Source organism: Gopherus evgoodei, chromosome 17 (genome assembly GCF_007399415.2).
Source record: "Gopherus evgoodei ecotype Sinaloan lineage chromosome 17, rGopEvg1_v1.p, whole genome shotgun sequence".
Classification (NCBI taxonomy): Eukaryota; Metazoa; Chordata; order Testudines; family Testudinidae; genus Gopherus; species Gopherus evgoodei.
Genome location: NC_044338.1, coordinates 388672 through 405414, shown reverse-complemented (window position 1 = coordinate 405414; position 16743 = coordinate 388672). Strand labels below are relative to the sequence as shown.

The 16743-nt window shown below is 41.0% G+C and overlaps 1 protein-coding gene across 1 annotated transcript in view; it reads left to right on the top strand.

The window, feature by feature from the left end:
* The window catches only part of INPP5K (inositol polyphosphate-5-phosphatase K), a 37694-nt gene extending 21578 nt beyond the window's left edge, over nucleotides 1–16116 (top strand). Inside the window, 5 exon segments of the mRNA XM_030536380.1 lie at nucleotides 1752–1944; nucleotides 5676–5813; nucleotides 6440–6523; nucleotides 9796–9900; nucleotides 11535–16116. Of these exon segments, the coding sequence (XP_030392240.1) occupies nucleotides 1752–1944; nucleotides 5676–5813; nucleotides 6440–6523; nucleotides 9796–9900; nucleotides 11535–11633 (619 nt within the window). The 3' untranslated portion in view covers nucleotides 11634–16116.
* Nucleotides 16117–16743: the final 627 nt, after the last annotated feature.

The following is a 16743-nucleotide window of genomic DNA, read 5'->3' as shown; positions in this document are numbered from 1 at the left end:
AGCACTTCAAGAGAATCACTCAGACTAATCTTAATTTATTAGTCTGGACTGAAAGCACTAGGTTCTGTATCTGAGCATGAGCGGATAGCAATAGTGTAAACTGCTGTAAAATTCAGTAACCTGCAAATATCAGTAATTATGCAACTTGAGAAATCTTGACACAGTAATTAATATGGCGTTAGTTTGTTAAATATGAATATCATAAACTCTCTCTTTGTAACTCAAGTTACTTCACTTAAACACCTCTAATGTGTGCATTCAATTTCTGTTAATATTGAGATTTTTTGATTCACCTTAGGTCGGGGACAGGCAGACATTTTTGCATTCTGAGTATGTTCACAAAGGATGCTTTAAACCAGCCAACCACTATCTTTCAATGGATTGGTATATTTTATATTGTTCTGGACAGTGGTGTATATGTTCTGAGCTTCCCTTCTCTATGTGGTTATTCCATATCATCAGGTAAAGGAGACCATGTATTAACTTTGTATTTAGGCTCTTCATTTTGGTATTGCCTTGCACAGCAGAGCAGACATACTGCAGCTTTTAAAGATTTCTGTCAGCTTGTATTATTACTGGACTACATGGGACTGGTTCCCTCATGTACAGTTACTTAATCACTTAAAATCCTTCCATTTATCATTTAAAGTGAGTCAGACCTGCATGTAGGGAGGGGAAAGGGTGCTGAATTTTAATCTGAGCAGTACCTCTGGTTTATGATAGTTTGTCGAAAGTTGTCAAACTGACAGTTTTCCTTACACATCATGCTACCTTAACCCTTGTAATTCAATTCAATGCAATGCATTCTAATTCCTCTTCCATAGGATATGATCTTTTCTCCATTTCACTGTGAAGTGATATATCCATACAGAGGACTGTTGCTTTAAAGTCGTCTTCCCATCACAGAGAGAATCCGGAAAGGCTCGTGTCTTCTCTTGTTGTTGATATATGGTATAAAAGGAAACTTTAAACCATAATGGTTGCAGTTTTGACATGAGGTGGTTGCAAGCTACTTAGGTGCAAGAATCTGCTGCCTGTAGACAAACTTTCCTCTACTTGATGTTATAAAGCATTTTATTAGAGAAAAGCTTGTATGCCAAGTACAGAAATTATGCTATCATTATAACACACTGGAGTAGCTTGCCAGAATCCATTGCTGTCTCTCTTCTACATAACAGGTGATAATAGTATGGAAAAGCTACTAGCTACATAATTAGCATCAGTGAAGTTCTCCAGATGGCTATTAATACAAAATTATTCCTGTTGTTTTAAAAATATTGGAACCAAGAATATATGACACAGCTCAGCAAAAGGCAGGAAGTGTCTGACAGGAGCTGTACCCTCCCCAAGGATGGCCATTGGCTTGAGGTCAGGACAGTTTCTGCATTAACTGTAGATTCTTGCATGTTCTTGGAGTGAGTTCTAGGAGAAAGTATCATTTCCTGTATGAAACTGACTGACTAATCCAATCCCACGCTCCTTCATTTTATTTCTTTCCAATTAGAGGGACCCATGAAAGCTGATCTCTTACAGTGGAGTTCAATTGAAATAAAATAAATCATGGGTCTGGCTGTAGTGCATGCTAGAGCAGAGTTGTAAAATGAAGTTGAGATGTGATTGCTTTGAATGTTGTAATAATTTTTGACAATTTTGGATCGGCTTTGAATAGATGTTATATAGTTACATAACATTGTAGCTTCTGGCCACTGTTTTTTCTTCTCCTTTCATCCACTCTGCTTATACTCTTGTAGTGGGAAGAAACGGAAGCCAGCATGGACAGATCGAATTCTTTGGAGGGTGAAGAATCTCTCCCAGCATTCATCAGAGGATGGAGATTTGTTTGAAGGAGAGCAGACAATTTCTGTGACCCTGAATAACTATATCAGTCACATGAGCTATGGCATCAGTGATCACAAACCTGTTACAGGAACCTTTGGGCTTCAGGTATTGTTCCATTTTTATAATTCTGGAGCCAATATCTCCCCATTAACAAATGGTCATCTTAAAGGCAAAACTAAAATTAATCCTAATTGATTAAATTTAATTCTCTGAATCTTTTTATGTAAGTCATAAGCAGATATGTGACAAACACAACAAGATGAAGCCCTGCTGGTTGCAGTCACACAGAGATTTTCTTATGGATTACAGAATTTGTTTGCATTGGCTTTTTTTTTCTTTTTTTCTTTTTTTTTTACAAATGAGCAAAGGTTTCTTCATCCTCAGACTTCTAGGTTCATGGCTCAGGTTGAGAATTTCTCTTCCTTATTGGCTTCCTCTTTCTGAGAGGCAAGTCACACAGAGTAAGGTAGGTATTTCAGGGATTCTAGAACTTTTATTAAGCCTTTGCTCCTGAATATAATCATAGAAATGTAGAGCTGAGAAGGACCTCAAGTGGTCATCTAGTCCATCACTCCACAGTCAGGCAGGATTAAGTATACCTAGACCAACCCTGACAGGTGATTGTCTATCCTGGTCTCAACAGTGATGGGGGTTCTACAACCTCTATAACAGGTAACCTGTTTGAATGTTTAACTATCCTTTTAGTTAGAAAGCTTTTCATAATATCCAACCTAAATCTCCCTTGCTGCAAATTAAGCAAATCACTTCCTGTTTTGCCCTGGTATGGAGAACAATGGATTACTGTCCTATTTATAACAACTTTTTACATATTTGAAGACTATCATCTCTTCTCTTCCTCCTCCTCCCCTCCAGCTGTCTCTTCTCTAGCCTAATGTGCCCAATTCTTTCTCCCTTTCTTCACAGGTCATTTTTTCTAAGCCTCTTATTTTTGTAGCTCTCCTCTGGACTCACTCCAGTTTGTTCACTTTTTTGTTAAAGAGCACAGAATTCATCCTAGTCCCAGATTTGGACCTTAGCGTCCAAAATATGGGGATTAGCATGAAAACCTCCGAGCTTAGTTACCAGCTTGGACCTGGTAAAGCTGCCACCACCCAAAAAATTAGTGTGTTTTGAGGCACTCTGGTTCCCCCCAAACCTTCCCTGGGGACCCCAAGACCCAAATCCCTTGAGTCTCACAACAAAGGGAAATAAACCTTTTCCCTTCCCCCCTCCAGGTGTTCCTGGAGAGAGACACATAAGCAAGCTCCGTGAATCTAAACAGAGGGATTCCACCTTCCCCGTTTCCAGCCTTGGAAAACAGAAGTACTGAGAGCTAATCTCTCTTCCCCCCTCACCCAGAGGGAATGCAAAGTCAGGCTAGTAAATCTAACACACACAGATTTCCCCTTGACTTCTTCCTCCCACCAATTCCCTGGTGAGCACAGACTCAATTCCCTGGAGTTCCCCACTAAAGAAAAACTCCAACAGGTCTTAAAAAGAAAGGTTTATGTAAAAAGAAAGAAAAATACATAAAAATGGTCTCTCTGTATCAAGGTGACAAATTCAGGGTCAATTGCTTAAAAGAAATATGAATAAACGGCCTTATTCAAAAAGAATACAATTCAAAACACTCCAGCAACTATACCCAGGTAAATACAAAAAAACATATAAATCACTATCTGATCTTTTGTACTTACAACTGGGAAACAGAAGATTAGAAAGGCAGGAGATAGAAAAATCCTTCCCATAGCCGAGAAGGGAGTACAGGCAGAAGACAAAGAACTCAGACACAAACTTCCCTCCACCCAGACCTGAAAAAGTCTGGTTTCCTGATTTGGTTCTCTGGTCAGGTGTTTCAGATTACTTCTTTCCAGGTGAAAGAGATGTTAACCCTTAGCTATCTGTTTATGACAGGCCTCCTCACTGCTGAATAGTGCTGAACAGTTATTTCTTGTTCTTACATATGACACTCCCGTTAATACATCCCAAAATGACATTTTCCTTTTTCATATCAGCATCACACTATTGGCTCATATTCAATTTGTGATCTGCTATAAACCCCAGATCCTTTTCTGCCATACTGCCGCATACCAGTTATTTCCCCTTTTCCTTTATATGTGTGTTTAATTTTCCTTTCCTATGTGTAGTACGTGCACTCGTCTTTATTGAATTTCATCTTGTTGATTTCAGACCAATTCTTCAATTCATCAAAATAATTTTGAATTTTAATCCTGTCCTCCAGAGTGTTGGCAGGTTTCACCCTCCCCCACTTGGTCGCATCTCCAGATTTTATAAGCACACTCTCTCTCCATCATCTACATTGTAAATTAAAATATTGAACAGTGTTGGACCCAGGATAAATCTCCACGGGACGCCACTTGATATGTCTTTCCCATTTGACAGCAAACAACTGATTACTCTTTGAGAACAGTGTTTCATTTAGTTGTGAACCCACCTTATAGTAACTTTATTTAGACCATATTTGTGTAGTTTGCTAATGAGACTGTGTCACATGAGACTATCAGAAGCCTTACTGAAGTCCAGCTATATGATGTCTACTGTTTCTGCTCCCCCCCCCCCCAAAAAAAAAAATTCTGGTTACCCTGTCAAATGTTCTCCTTACCCTTAAGCAACTAAGGGCCCACAACAGATATTGCTGAGAACTAAAGGTAAAATATTGGGGGCTAGTCTACACCAGCAGTTCTCGACTGCAAGCCAGTTTCAGGGTTCCATAGTCCCATGGGAGGAGTTGGGGCAGGCATGAGGGGACATTGCCCCCACCCCTTCCAAAACTGCAGTGCCTTAACCAGAGTGGGACAGTCTTGGGGAAAGCTCAGCACCTCTCAAGGTCCCACCCCTGGCCAGGTTGCAGGTGGGAAGCTGAAGCTGGACAGTGTGAGGCAGCTGCTGTTCTGGCTAGTGCCATGGAGCAGGCATTCATGGTGCTTCCCCATCTCCTGCTGCTGGTGCCCAGGGCTGTGGCTGCTCCTCAGCTTCCAGCCTCCTTTGACTTCTTGCGCAGCCAGTAAGAGCTGCCTAAAAGGAGGGACCTAGCTCTGGGGCCTGGAGAGCTTTTGGGGAGCAGTGACTGCAAGGGGGACCCTCCTGGCACACAACCTCTAGCTACCCCTCTCCCTGCACCCTGAGCCACCCCCCCTGCCTTCATACAGCCTCTCGCTATCCATCTCCCTGCTCCTTGAGCTACCTCCTCACTGCACACAGCTCCTAGCTACCCCTGCCTGCACCCTGAGCAGTTTTCAAACTTTATGCTGATCCCCTCCCCCCACCTTTGAGTTATAATATTTGGTTGCACCTCCCCAACCCAGACACGGGCCACTGAGGTGAGTCGGGAGTGGAGGGTGGGGCTCCCTCCTCTGGCCCCATGGTGCAGAGCTGGCTCAAGCCCCGCCAGACCCTTCTTCTCCCTCTCCCCCAGTAGAAGTCAAAATATGCCAGAGCCTGTCCATCTTCCCCTCTGTTCCCTGGGCCTGGAGTTTTTACAGAATATTGGAGGAGCCTCAGAAAGAAAAAGATTGAGAACCCCTGGTCTGCACTATAGATGCTACAGTGGCACAGCTGTGCCAACATAGTCACTTCGTACATGGTTGGAAGGCTTTTTTCTGTAATTAATCCACCTCTCCAAGAGGTGGTAACTAAGTCAACAGAAGAATTCTGCTGTCGACCTAGCTGAGTCTATGCTGGGGGTTGCTCGACCTAACTCATTTTTCACACCCCTAAGGAATGTAACTAGGTAAATATCACTTTTCAGTGTAGACTAGGCTTAACTGATGGATATAAAGAGATGCATTATTTAAAACATCTTCCTTTTTATCTAGATAAAACCTCTTTTTTCCACTCCATTGGTCACTCTGAATCCTGAGGGTGAGTGGAATGCTGCTCAGGATGTTCTAATCAGCTATTCCACGGTATCTGAATTTCCAAGCAGTACCTGGGACTGGATTGGGCTCTACCAGGTGACATTACCAGACTATCATGCCTCTCTGCAGAATGAAAATGCCTTTGCAGTAATGCAGATGGGGGGTTGGATATGGGGAAGTAGTTCATTTGGCATTGCATGCTTCTGTTAATTAGAGACCTAAAATGCAAGTTACTCTCTAGTGTCACTGGTCGCTGATAGTTTCAATATGCCTGGAACCAACTCTTGAATTATTATTTATTTGGTAACATGCCTAGGTAGACAGAAAAATAATGATTTTTAACATTCCTAGAAATAATATTTTGTAAAGTGTGATAAATTATTATTTATGCAAAATGTTCTAGGTATGAGACATAGTGAAGAATGATCCCTTCTCCAAAGTGCCCCTGCCTGCTGGTATAATGTAGCAAGGGAGAACAAAAATGGAAGGAAGAAGGTAGAGAGATTAGGGTACAGAAATCTCTCACATGATAAACTGCTAACTAATGCTCAGCGCATATTTTGAAAGTAGTTTAATTTTTAAAATGAATAAAGAGCTTTTAGTTAGAATTATAGTAATATATACTAAAAAGAGCAGATATCTTACTCTCAGGTGTTCCGTGTCGCCCCAGTTTGTCTTGCTTTACTTTTTAGAGAGCTAATGGCTTCTGTCTTCCCCTGCAGGTGACATTCAGGCATGTGAATGACTATGTGACCTATGCCTGGGTAAAAGATGATGAAATTTCGTCCAGTGAAGATGTTACTCAAGTGAGGGAATTACCATTTTTTTTTTAGTGTGAGCTTCTAATACTGTTGGGTTCAAGGGCTCCTGCCTCTGTTGTTTTTCCCTCATGCTCATTTTCAAGGCTCTGTTGTAAGAGTAATCTTTCTTCAACTGAAAGAATGCTAGCTGGTAATGGAGTAGGTCTTTGTAGCCCATCTTCGCCACTCCAACCTAGTTTTATTAGGGTTTTTGCAAAGTGATGCAACACATTTTCTCTGTTCCTACTTCTCTCCCCGGCCTGAGTGTGCTGCCAAGACAGTGTTTTGTTTTATTTCTTTCCCCCTCTACTGAAATGACTCTTCATTGCATAGAGAACTGTTGTCCGTACTGTAGTTTTATTTTGATATATCTGCTTGTATCTCTGAATAAGTGGCTGACTCTCTTTACCTCCATGACTGCTAAGGTTGCTCATTACAGTATGGATATCATATGGTTTAGTCATAGCGCACCAATAAATGTCCCATTAATGTTGCTTTTTGTTGTAGTCTTCTTTGGTCCTTTTTTCTCATTGCGAATTTTGGCCTCTTATTAGATAATTTAATCACTGTCTCATAGAAAGCTATCTAGTAATACTGTTCTAAAAGTGATCAAAATAAGGGTGAAAGCTGTATTATTTTTTCATGCAAATTATTTAATTCCAGAGGTTTTGTCAGATTAAATAGGGGTTCAAATTAATTGCAAATAAAGTAGACCTCCTTTTATTCTCAGTCTTGGGGGTGCAGGATTAGTGGACGAACCGATCAGATTTTCCAGTCCAACACTCCAGTAGTTACTCAGAACCGCTGAAAAGAAGGAGCTGCTTAAGTGACAGTGCCAAGACAGATCTTGATCAGTTACTTTCTGGTGTCCCTGATCACTGATAGTTTCAAGATCTGTGAAATGTGAGGATAGTTATATAGCTTTTACGGATATGCAGTGTAGTTGTAGCTTTGTAAGTCCCAGGATGTTAGAGAGACAAGGTGGATGAGTTAATATCTTTGATTAGACCAACTTCTGCTGGTGAGAGAGAGAGGCTTTGAAGCCACAGAGAGCTCTTCTTCAGGTCTAGGAAAGGTACTCCAAGTGTTGCAGCTAAATGCAAGGCAGAACAGATTGTTTAGCACAAGTAGTTAGCGCATATTCTAAGGGGACATTCAAGGTTGAGTGGCCTGTTAACACCTCTGCAATTGTAGGACAAAAGCAGGGGGTTAGTGGGTTACAGATTGTTGTAATAATAAACCATATACCCAGGGTCTCTGAGTCCATGATTTTTAGAGTCTAGCAGAGTAAGCTCCCAGGCTCATCTTTTGAAAGTATTATGCAGATTTCCTTGAGGATGAAGACTAATAGGTCTCGATTGCTTTGTGAAAAGTGTTCACCCACTCTTCAGGCCTTTAGACAGTCCGCCAGCCTCTCCAAGCTCATAATCGGAAGCAAACTCCCCACAGATCAGGACACACCAACTCCAAGCCTCACCATACCGTGCCAGAACGACCAATGCAAACCACACCTTTCAAGACCCATGGATCCTAAAAATACCTGTCATAACATGTGGCATACCTCATCCAGTGCACTAAATTCCATAATAACGACGATGTGTGTGAAACCAGACAATCTTTACACCTTTTGAATGAACTCTCAGAGGAAAATGATAAAAGGCAAAAACATCCTATTCTGTGGGTGAACACTTTTCACAAAGTGATCGCTCTGTAATCTATCAGTGCTCATCTTCAAAAGAAACCAGTACAACACTTTCAAAAGATGAGCCTGGGAGCTTAAAGTTATAACTCTGCTAAACACTAAAGGTGTGTCTTCACTGCCCGCTGGATCAGCAGGCAGCGATCGATCCAGTGAGGATCAATTTATATTTATAATTCGACCCCTGAGAGCTCTCCCATTGACTCCTGTACTCCAGCGCCACAAGAGGCACAGCCAGAGTCGATGGGGGAGCAGCAGCAGTTGACTCACTGCAGTGAAGACACCCTGGTAAGTCAGTCTAAGGGCTTGTCTACATCAGAAAGTTGCAGCGCTGGTGAGGGAGTTACAGCGCTGCAACTTTGAAGGTGTACACATCTGCAGGGCATCACCAGCGCTGCAACTCCCTGTTTGCAGCGCTGGCCGTACTCCCGTTTTGTCTCGGGTGTAGAGGATCCAGCGCTGGTGATCCAGCGCTGGTAATCCAATGTAGACACTTACCAGCGCTTTTCTTGACCTCTGTGGAAGGAGGAAGCCTCTGGTAATCAAGCTGGTCTCCTTCCCCGGCTTGCTCTCGCGTTCCCGGAACCCCGAGCAAGCAGGTCTCCTTCCCTGCGGTTTGCAGGGTGGTTCGGGGAACGCGAGAGCAAACCGCGGCGAAGCTGGTCTCCTTTCCCGGTTTGCTCTCGCGTTCCCGGAACCCCCCTTGAAACCGCCCAACAGCGCTGCAGTGTGGCCACATCTAACACCACTTGCAGCGCTGGTTGCTGTAAGTGTGGCCACTCTGCAGCGCTGGCCCTATACAGCTGTACTAATACAGCTGTAACAACCAGCGCTGCAAAATTTTAGATGTAGACATGGCCTCAGTGTGTAAATTAGATTGATTTCTCCTCTTCTTCCCTCTCTTCCCCCCCCCCCCGCCCCGGATACCAGGGCTAAAAATCATGGACTGAACAGAGACCCTGGATTTATGGTTTATTACAACAATCTGTAACTCACTACCCCAGTCCTCTGCAGTTGTAGGACAAAAGCTGTTAACAGACCACTCTACCTTGAATGGTCCCTTAGAATATGTGCTAACTACTTAAGCTAAACAATCTGTTCCACCTTGCATTTAGCTGTGATGCTTGGAGTACTGAAGAAGAGCTCTGTGTGAAAGTTGGTCTCTCTCGCCAACAGAAGTTGGTCCAATAGAAGATATTACCTCACCTCACCTGCCTTGTCTTACTGAGTAGGAGATTGTCAGCGTACAAAAAGATGAGCCAAAATACAGATTGTGAGGTAATGAATGGCAGGCCATGACTTCATCACTCTGGCATATCATGAGTGGAGAAAGAACCCTTTGCGGAAACCTGCAGCATAATAAGACTGAGCATTTTTGTGCTTTCCTGGAAGAGATAAAGTTCTAGCCCCTGAATGAAGTGTTAAGGACTGCCTTTTCTCCCTCCCTCATTTACATGTATACAGTGGATCTGTTGTAAAGGCTTCATGATCTAGTTCTAGTGGATGGTAAAGGCTGCTTTTTATTAATTGCTTTGTCAGTGGAATTGCTGATGGTTGTCTTCTTCTTTCATATTGACAGGTTTACATCAGTGCTGATGAGATCCCCCATGCAGGAGGAGAGTTTCTCCTTTGTTATTATAGCCATAATATGCAGTCTATAGCTGGTATGAGCCAGCCCTTCCAGGTAAAATGTTCTGGAGTTTTGGATAATGCTGAAGGAGTTTTATGTGCCTTTCCTAGTATGTGCAGCTGGATGTTTGTGAAAACATATGAACTGCCATATTGGATCAGACTAATGGTCCATCTAGCTCAGTGTCCTGTCTCCGACAGAGCTTCAGGGGGAGTATACAGAACAGGGCAGTTTTTGAAGAGCTCCATACGTCTTCCCTGCCTGGTTTCTGGCAATCAGATGTTTAGGATTGCCCTGAGCATGGGGTTACATCCTCTACCATCTTAGTTAATACCATTGATGGACCTGTCCTTCATGAACTTACCTAGTTCTTTTTTTGAGCCCAGTTATACCTTTGGCCATCACAACATCCTCATGACAATGAGTTCCACAGGTTAATTGTGCATTGTGAGAGATGTAAAAGGGAATGTAGTGGTAAACCTCAAGCAAAGAAAGGTACTAATTCCCAGAAGCAATCTGAGTATCTATTCTATCTGAATGTCATAGCGAAATAAGGCACAACTGGTTCACACACTTAGGCTCCAGTTAATGAAACCTCAGGCCTACTGTCACCTAGATGCCTGGCCCACAGAAAGATGGGAATTTAACCTAATTTTCAAAGACTTACCTGGTTTCTGACTGCCAGGTCATCACTGAGCTCCCCTTAGGTACTCCTATAAGACATTTCTACAGCAGTGCTTTCCAGATGACTGGTCTTTTTAGTTGCATCTCCAGGCGTTCATTGTACCTCTGACCTTTCTTTTGTTCATCTCTGAGGAGGTGGCCCATCCTCACAGACTGTAGAAATACAGGTACACTGAAACATAAACAGCAGGTTATCTGAGGAAAACGTTGCAAGTGTATAGACTACATGAAATGACTGTTTCTTGCTTGTCTCTAAACCAGCGTTCTTTGCCAGAATCATTTTGACATATCCATATGTAATCTGTCTTGCAGCTGGGGCTGTGCACTCTGGGATGCTTGAAACATCAGTGTCAGCACTATTCTTGGGAGCAGGAGCTTTTGGGAGGTGTTCAGACTCTTAAGTACTACATTGTGGGATGGAGTGAAGAGTAGAGCCCTGCAAATCTGAAGATATCCGCTTTATATCCGTGGACCATGTTTGCGGATCAGATGTGGATACAGATTTTGTATCCGCGCAGGGCTCTAGTGAAGAGGACTGCCTGAATTGGGGAATCTGCAACATTTGTGGCTTCCTGCCCATATCAGGGAGAAAACGTTGCAGACTGGACCAGCATCAGCTGGATGTGAGCTAAAGATTTCCTATGGGTTGCAACCAACCAATACAATCTGCTTTTGCAGTGTGGCTCTCAGTTGTGTGTAGGCACAACATACTGTATAGGTCTGGCAAACTCAAGCAAGAATGTTGTGTGGCATGCCTTTGCTTTTTTCATGTTATATAGTCAGAGCCTTAGTAAGCAAGTTTAAAATTTTCCCTATACTTTCAAATAGTTACCTCAATGAAACATTCATCACCAAATAGAATCTATTTGTACTGCTTGTCTCAGTTCTGAGCAAGTCTGTGTGGGCCATCTAATTCATTTAATTGTATATTGACTGTTAGAGTAACACTGTTCCTAAATGTGTGTCAAATGTAAACTTTTAAAAACGTGTTCTTTTTCTTTTAGGTTCAGCCAAGCAAGAGATCAGCAGAGAAGGAACTGGCACAGGAGAACATCGATGGCATAGAGAAACCTCACAGTCCCGAGCCATATAATGAGTTCTGATGTCAGAACTTAGTGATATTGATTCAGGTGTCAGAGATGCTTACCTTCCCTGTGTCTTAGCAATTATAGACCTTCCTCTGTAGGAGATGGAGTCAGGCAGTGCAAAGGGTCCCACAGGTAGGGCTGTTCAGATCATAGACTTAAAGCTTCATAGAAAGTAATTTTTTGTGGAAATGACTTTCTGTTGTCACCATAGGAGGTAACTCTCTTGTGGTCCTGCATGGAACCAGGGCTCTAATGGCAGCTCCTGATCAGTGCTGGACAACATGAGATCATAGTGGAAATCTCTGTTCCAGTGATTTAATCTGAAGTAGTTGCATTCTGCAGCAACTTCCAAGTCTGCTGCTTTCCTGCTTTTTGTAGGAGATATTTTAGTAACCATGCAGTTGATTGATTTTTATTTTTATTCTTTTTAGTGTTTCAGAATTTAAGTGAAATTATTTTAAAAACAAAGTGTTATTTATTAGATATATAATTATTGAGTTTATTTTAAAGTATTTTTGAAATTTGATGAATAAATGTTAGCAAATGTTATCTTTGGAAGCAACCAACTATGGGGCAACAGAAGTAATATGAAAACAAAGTATTTGGGTCACATGGATTTTCCTTTGACTTTTGACCCCTTTTACATTCTGCCCCACGTTTCAATAATCTTTCTGAATAATTTTCCTGCTCAAAATGTTAAAGACAAGCACATATCCAGCAAACCAAACTTTTACTTGATTTCTGATGCCTCTTTCATTGATAATGAAAATCATAGAGGAATTTGCCTATTACCCCCATGGACAAGAAAGAGCTTTTTGTGCTAGCTGGCAACTTGGAGTCAATCCAGTATCATGTGGTTTCAGAAATAAATTTGTTTTTAAATGCTGTTGCTTAGGGACATTAAAATAGTTCTCAAATTGTGGTCCATGGAGCACTTATTGGCAAAGAGCTGACTGGTCACATGATGCTAACTCCTCTTTTCCAGCTGTTAAATTATATTAAAAGAAGCTAAAAAAAAATAGATGGTTTGTTATCTTATTGCAATTAATTTGCTGGGGAGGAAAGGGTATGAAAATTTATATGAAACTTTTGGAGGCCATTCATAAATCTCCATAGACCCTTAGATTGCAGAGCCAGTAAAGGGTACTTGTGATTCCTTGCTGCCATTCTCTGCTTTCTACAGGGGGTACACAACTTCAGCAACATACAGATTTGTGATAAGTAACTGATGTTAGTTGTCTCTCAGTGTATTGTAAATAATGGCAATAGTGAAAATACAAAACTCAGATCAGGAAAAGGAGCTGTAGAACCAAAAGACATTGGTGTGTATATTTTTGGAGAATGGGTAGGGGAAACAGGATGGATTCCTTCCTGCTCATAGTCTTGAAGCCTTGGCTAGTTATCTTAGGGCTTGTCTACGCTACCAGTTTTGTTGGTATAATTTATTTAAATTTGTATAAAACACGCCCCTGAATTACATAAGTTACAATGACAGACATGCTGGTGTGGACAGTGCTATGTTGGCAGGAGAGCTTCTCCCGCCAACATAGCTACCCCCGCTTGTGGAGGTGGCTTTATTACGTTGATGAGAGAGCTCTCTTCCGTTGGCATAGAGGGCTACATGAACGATCTTACCGCGGCACAGTTGTATCGGTAGAGCTGTGCCGCTGTAAGCTCGCTAGTGTAGACACGGCCTTTGGAATTAAAAAGTGAATTCCCTGGTAATTGAATCTGTCTTAAGGTGCTGTAGTTATGGCTGGTGTATAAGATGTTCTGGGTTAAGAAGGCCTTAGCTTTAAGCTTTGGAAATAGCAGCATGTAAAATGCTCTGGTTAGCTTGTCAAGAGCTTTTTGGATTAAAGACCACCTATTTTTTGAGGTTTCTAGTTGCTATATAGTCAGGTGTCGGAACTTAATGCCTTGGCACTGGGAACTGTTCACTTGCCAGCATCAAGTGTGGGGGTGGAAGATATTGTAGGCCAGCACAAGAATTAATACAGCTCTTATGGATAAAACATGAAAAATGTAGTAATGTTGATCCTCTGCTATAAAATGAGATGATGTTGTACTGTCCTATTTGTACCATTGTTGTGTGAAAATTGCTTTACACTAAAGAGAACTTTTTCAAAATTTTTATTTTCAATAGAAATATACTAAATGCCCCTACTGCATCACAAAACTAACTGTAGTTTTTAAGGTCTTTTTTTATGAATTTGAAATTGATTGTATAACTGTTTTCATGCTTTCCATGAGGAGGTTCATGGGGAAAATAAAAAAACTAGGGAACTGACTTCTTCAAATTCCCGACCACAGCTGGTGATAGGGCAGGGACCAAAATCCAGTTTCTGCTGCTCAGACACACCTTCAATTTGTGGGCATCTTTGTGGATATTTTAGGAGCTGAACACTGACACAGGTAAGTTTACATGGCTCCCAACACCCCTGCTTCTGAACACCACTTGAGGGCTGACCATTGATCAATTATTTGAGTTGGAAGGTGCTCCTTATAAATTTAGGGCTTCATGTCACAGGACTCTGATTGAAATTACATCTGTTGTGGGCTTTTCCAACAGTATGGTCTTTATCCACTAACTACGTAAGACTTGAATATGCTGGGATCTTGGTGAGGAGCTTTGTATCACTTTTATAGATTCCTTTGTTAGGCACTGTACATACAGTAGCAAGTTAATTCTAAATTTTGTCTGTTACCTTGATCCATAAAGGATTTTTAAAGAATATTTTGTGACCAGTGTCATGCAGCTTCTTGCTGGAATTTGTTTTTTCTTAAATACTAATTTTACTTGTATAATATTTAGAAATGGCTTTTAAATCCATTTACTTTAATGCACTGAATGTGTCTGTCTGAAATGAGTCTTGGTAATGAAGAGTCCATGGAGTGCATTAATCACTTCTTGTATTTTAAACAATTGAAGACTGATTTTTTGGGGGGGACCTGGGGGGAATTCTCCCCTGTATTGTAATGGTTTTCACACAAACCTTTGATAACCATTTTTGGTGTGCAGTTGGATACTTGAATTTTAAGAGATTATGCTGCAGTGGGGTAGTAATAAATACACTGTAAGGGACTGAATCATTCCAAAGAAGGGCCCAAGGGATAATGTAATTCACCTTTGGAGAAAGTGGATTCATCTTGAAATAAAATTCTCCCCTTTGAAGGAGTTCTGTATTTAATGTCCCTCCCTCTGAACTGGATCCTAAAGGGCCAGAAAGCCCTTCAACTATAAGGGTGTCAGAGTACAAAAATCATATGAAACTTTAAAATATTTAGAATGCTGGATATATAGAGCAAAAGCAAGAGGTGCTTGCCTGGAGTGGGTTGGGTCTCTTGATTAGTATTGAATTTCATACTGCAAGTTGTAGGCAGAAGGAAACTACTTTAATCTGGTCTTCCACGTAAGGCTGAAGTGTTCTTCTATCAGAAACCTTGAGTTAGGGGAAAGGTTTTTTACACACATTAGTGTCATTAGTTTTGTAGCACTTTGAAGTTCTGGATAAGTCCAGTCAGCAAGAAGGTCTCTGGTAGTTCAACAGAAGAAGTATATAGTCCATGTGAGTGGCAAGTATGTGCAAATTCAGACCTAGTTAACCCAAGGACAGGTCCATTTACTTCACTGGATTTATCCCTGGTTATATCAGGAATACATTTGACCTGGTATGGTGGTGGTGTTTGAATTTTCTGAATCCCTGAAGGAAATAGAGTAGTTTTCAGGAAACTTTTCTGTAAATAGCATCATAAAGGGCTTCCGTATACAGTACAGCTGTTTTAATCCCCTTCCAAAACTTTATAAATTAGTGAAATAGAAGTCTTAGGCTTTGTCTACACTACCAACTTATGTTGCTGTAACTACGTCACTTGGGTATGGAAAATCCACACCCCTGACCAATGTAGTTTATACAAACCTAACCCCAGGTGTAGATAGTGCAATGTCGACAGAAGGGCTTTTCCTATCAACATAGCTACTACCGCCGATGGGAAAAGTTCTCCGGTTGGCCTTGGTAGCGTCTTCACTAAGCATTACAGTGTTACAGGATTTACAAGTTTTAAGTGTTGACAAGCCCTAAGTAATACATTCAGATTTGAACAGATTTCCTAACAGATTTTGGAACTTTGCTGATTGATGACTTAGATCTAACTTCTGATCAGTTTAGTATGAGGAAAAATGGCCCATGGATGAGGCTTACTTAAGTCTTTCACGGTCCGTGGACAACATCTTGCAAACCTGGAGTAAAATATCTTCTTAGCTAGTATGGGGGAAGATGAAAGCACGTTTAAGATTTTCAGCTCTTAAATGTAAGCTCAAACATAATAAAAAACCTGGATAATTCAGGGGAAAGACAGAATTATGAGGTAAGAAATGTATCTGATGATGAAAATAGAGACCCTAACTCACAGAAATTGCTGGAATATATAGTCTGTTGTAGTATTTTGTTTATCCAACACTGGCTAATACAAATGGCACATGGCTCATTAGTTACAAGTTTGGTTGTGTTTGGTTTTTTTTCAAATACTCTTGGTGCTTTTTTGCCTTTCTGTTTTCATAATGCCCTCTTATACATGATAAATAGGAGCCCAACTGGCAGACAACGTATTTCCTTACTTTTCCAAACTTTAGTCCTAAACATTTTAATTTTGTTTCATATAAAAATCTCCAACCCTGCTGTCTCCTCATTCTATTCCCGTTGGCTCTTTTCTATTTCTGGTATGTCTTGTTTGAGATAAGTTGGCCAACTAAATGTAATGCAAGATGAGGATCTAATGTCATTTCATATAATGACAGTTTCTGCATCTTCACCTCCCATATTTTATATATTGTATAACATCTTATTTTACCACTGCTATACATTTAGCTGCCCATCATGAAACCTGGCTCTTATTCCTAATGCAGAATTGATCAATGTGTACAGAAGTTTAAAGTCTACTTAATGTTGTGCTAGGATTGTGTTATAGTTGCATTCTCTTTCTGAGATTTTCAGAATTACTACAATTCTAAAAGTATTAAAATGTACATATGGTTGGAATCCTATTGAAATTACAGGAAGTTGAGTGTAGATAGACCAATATGCAACATATATATTACTTGGTTAGTCTATAAAGTTTGAGCTGG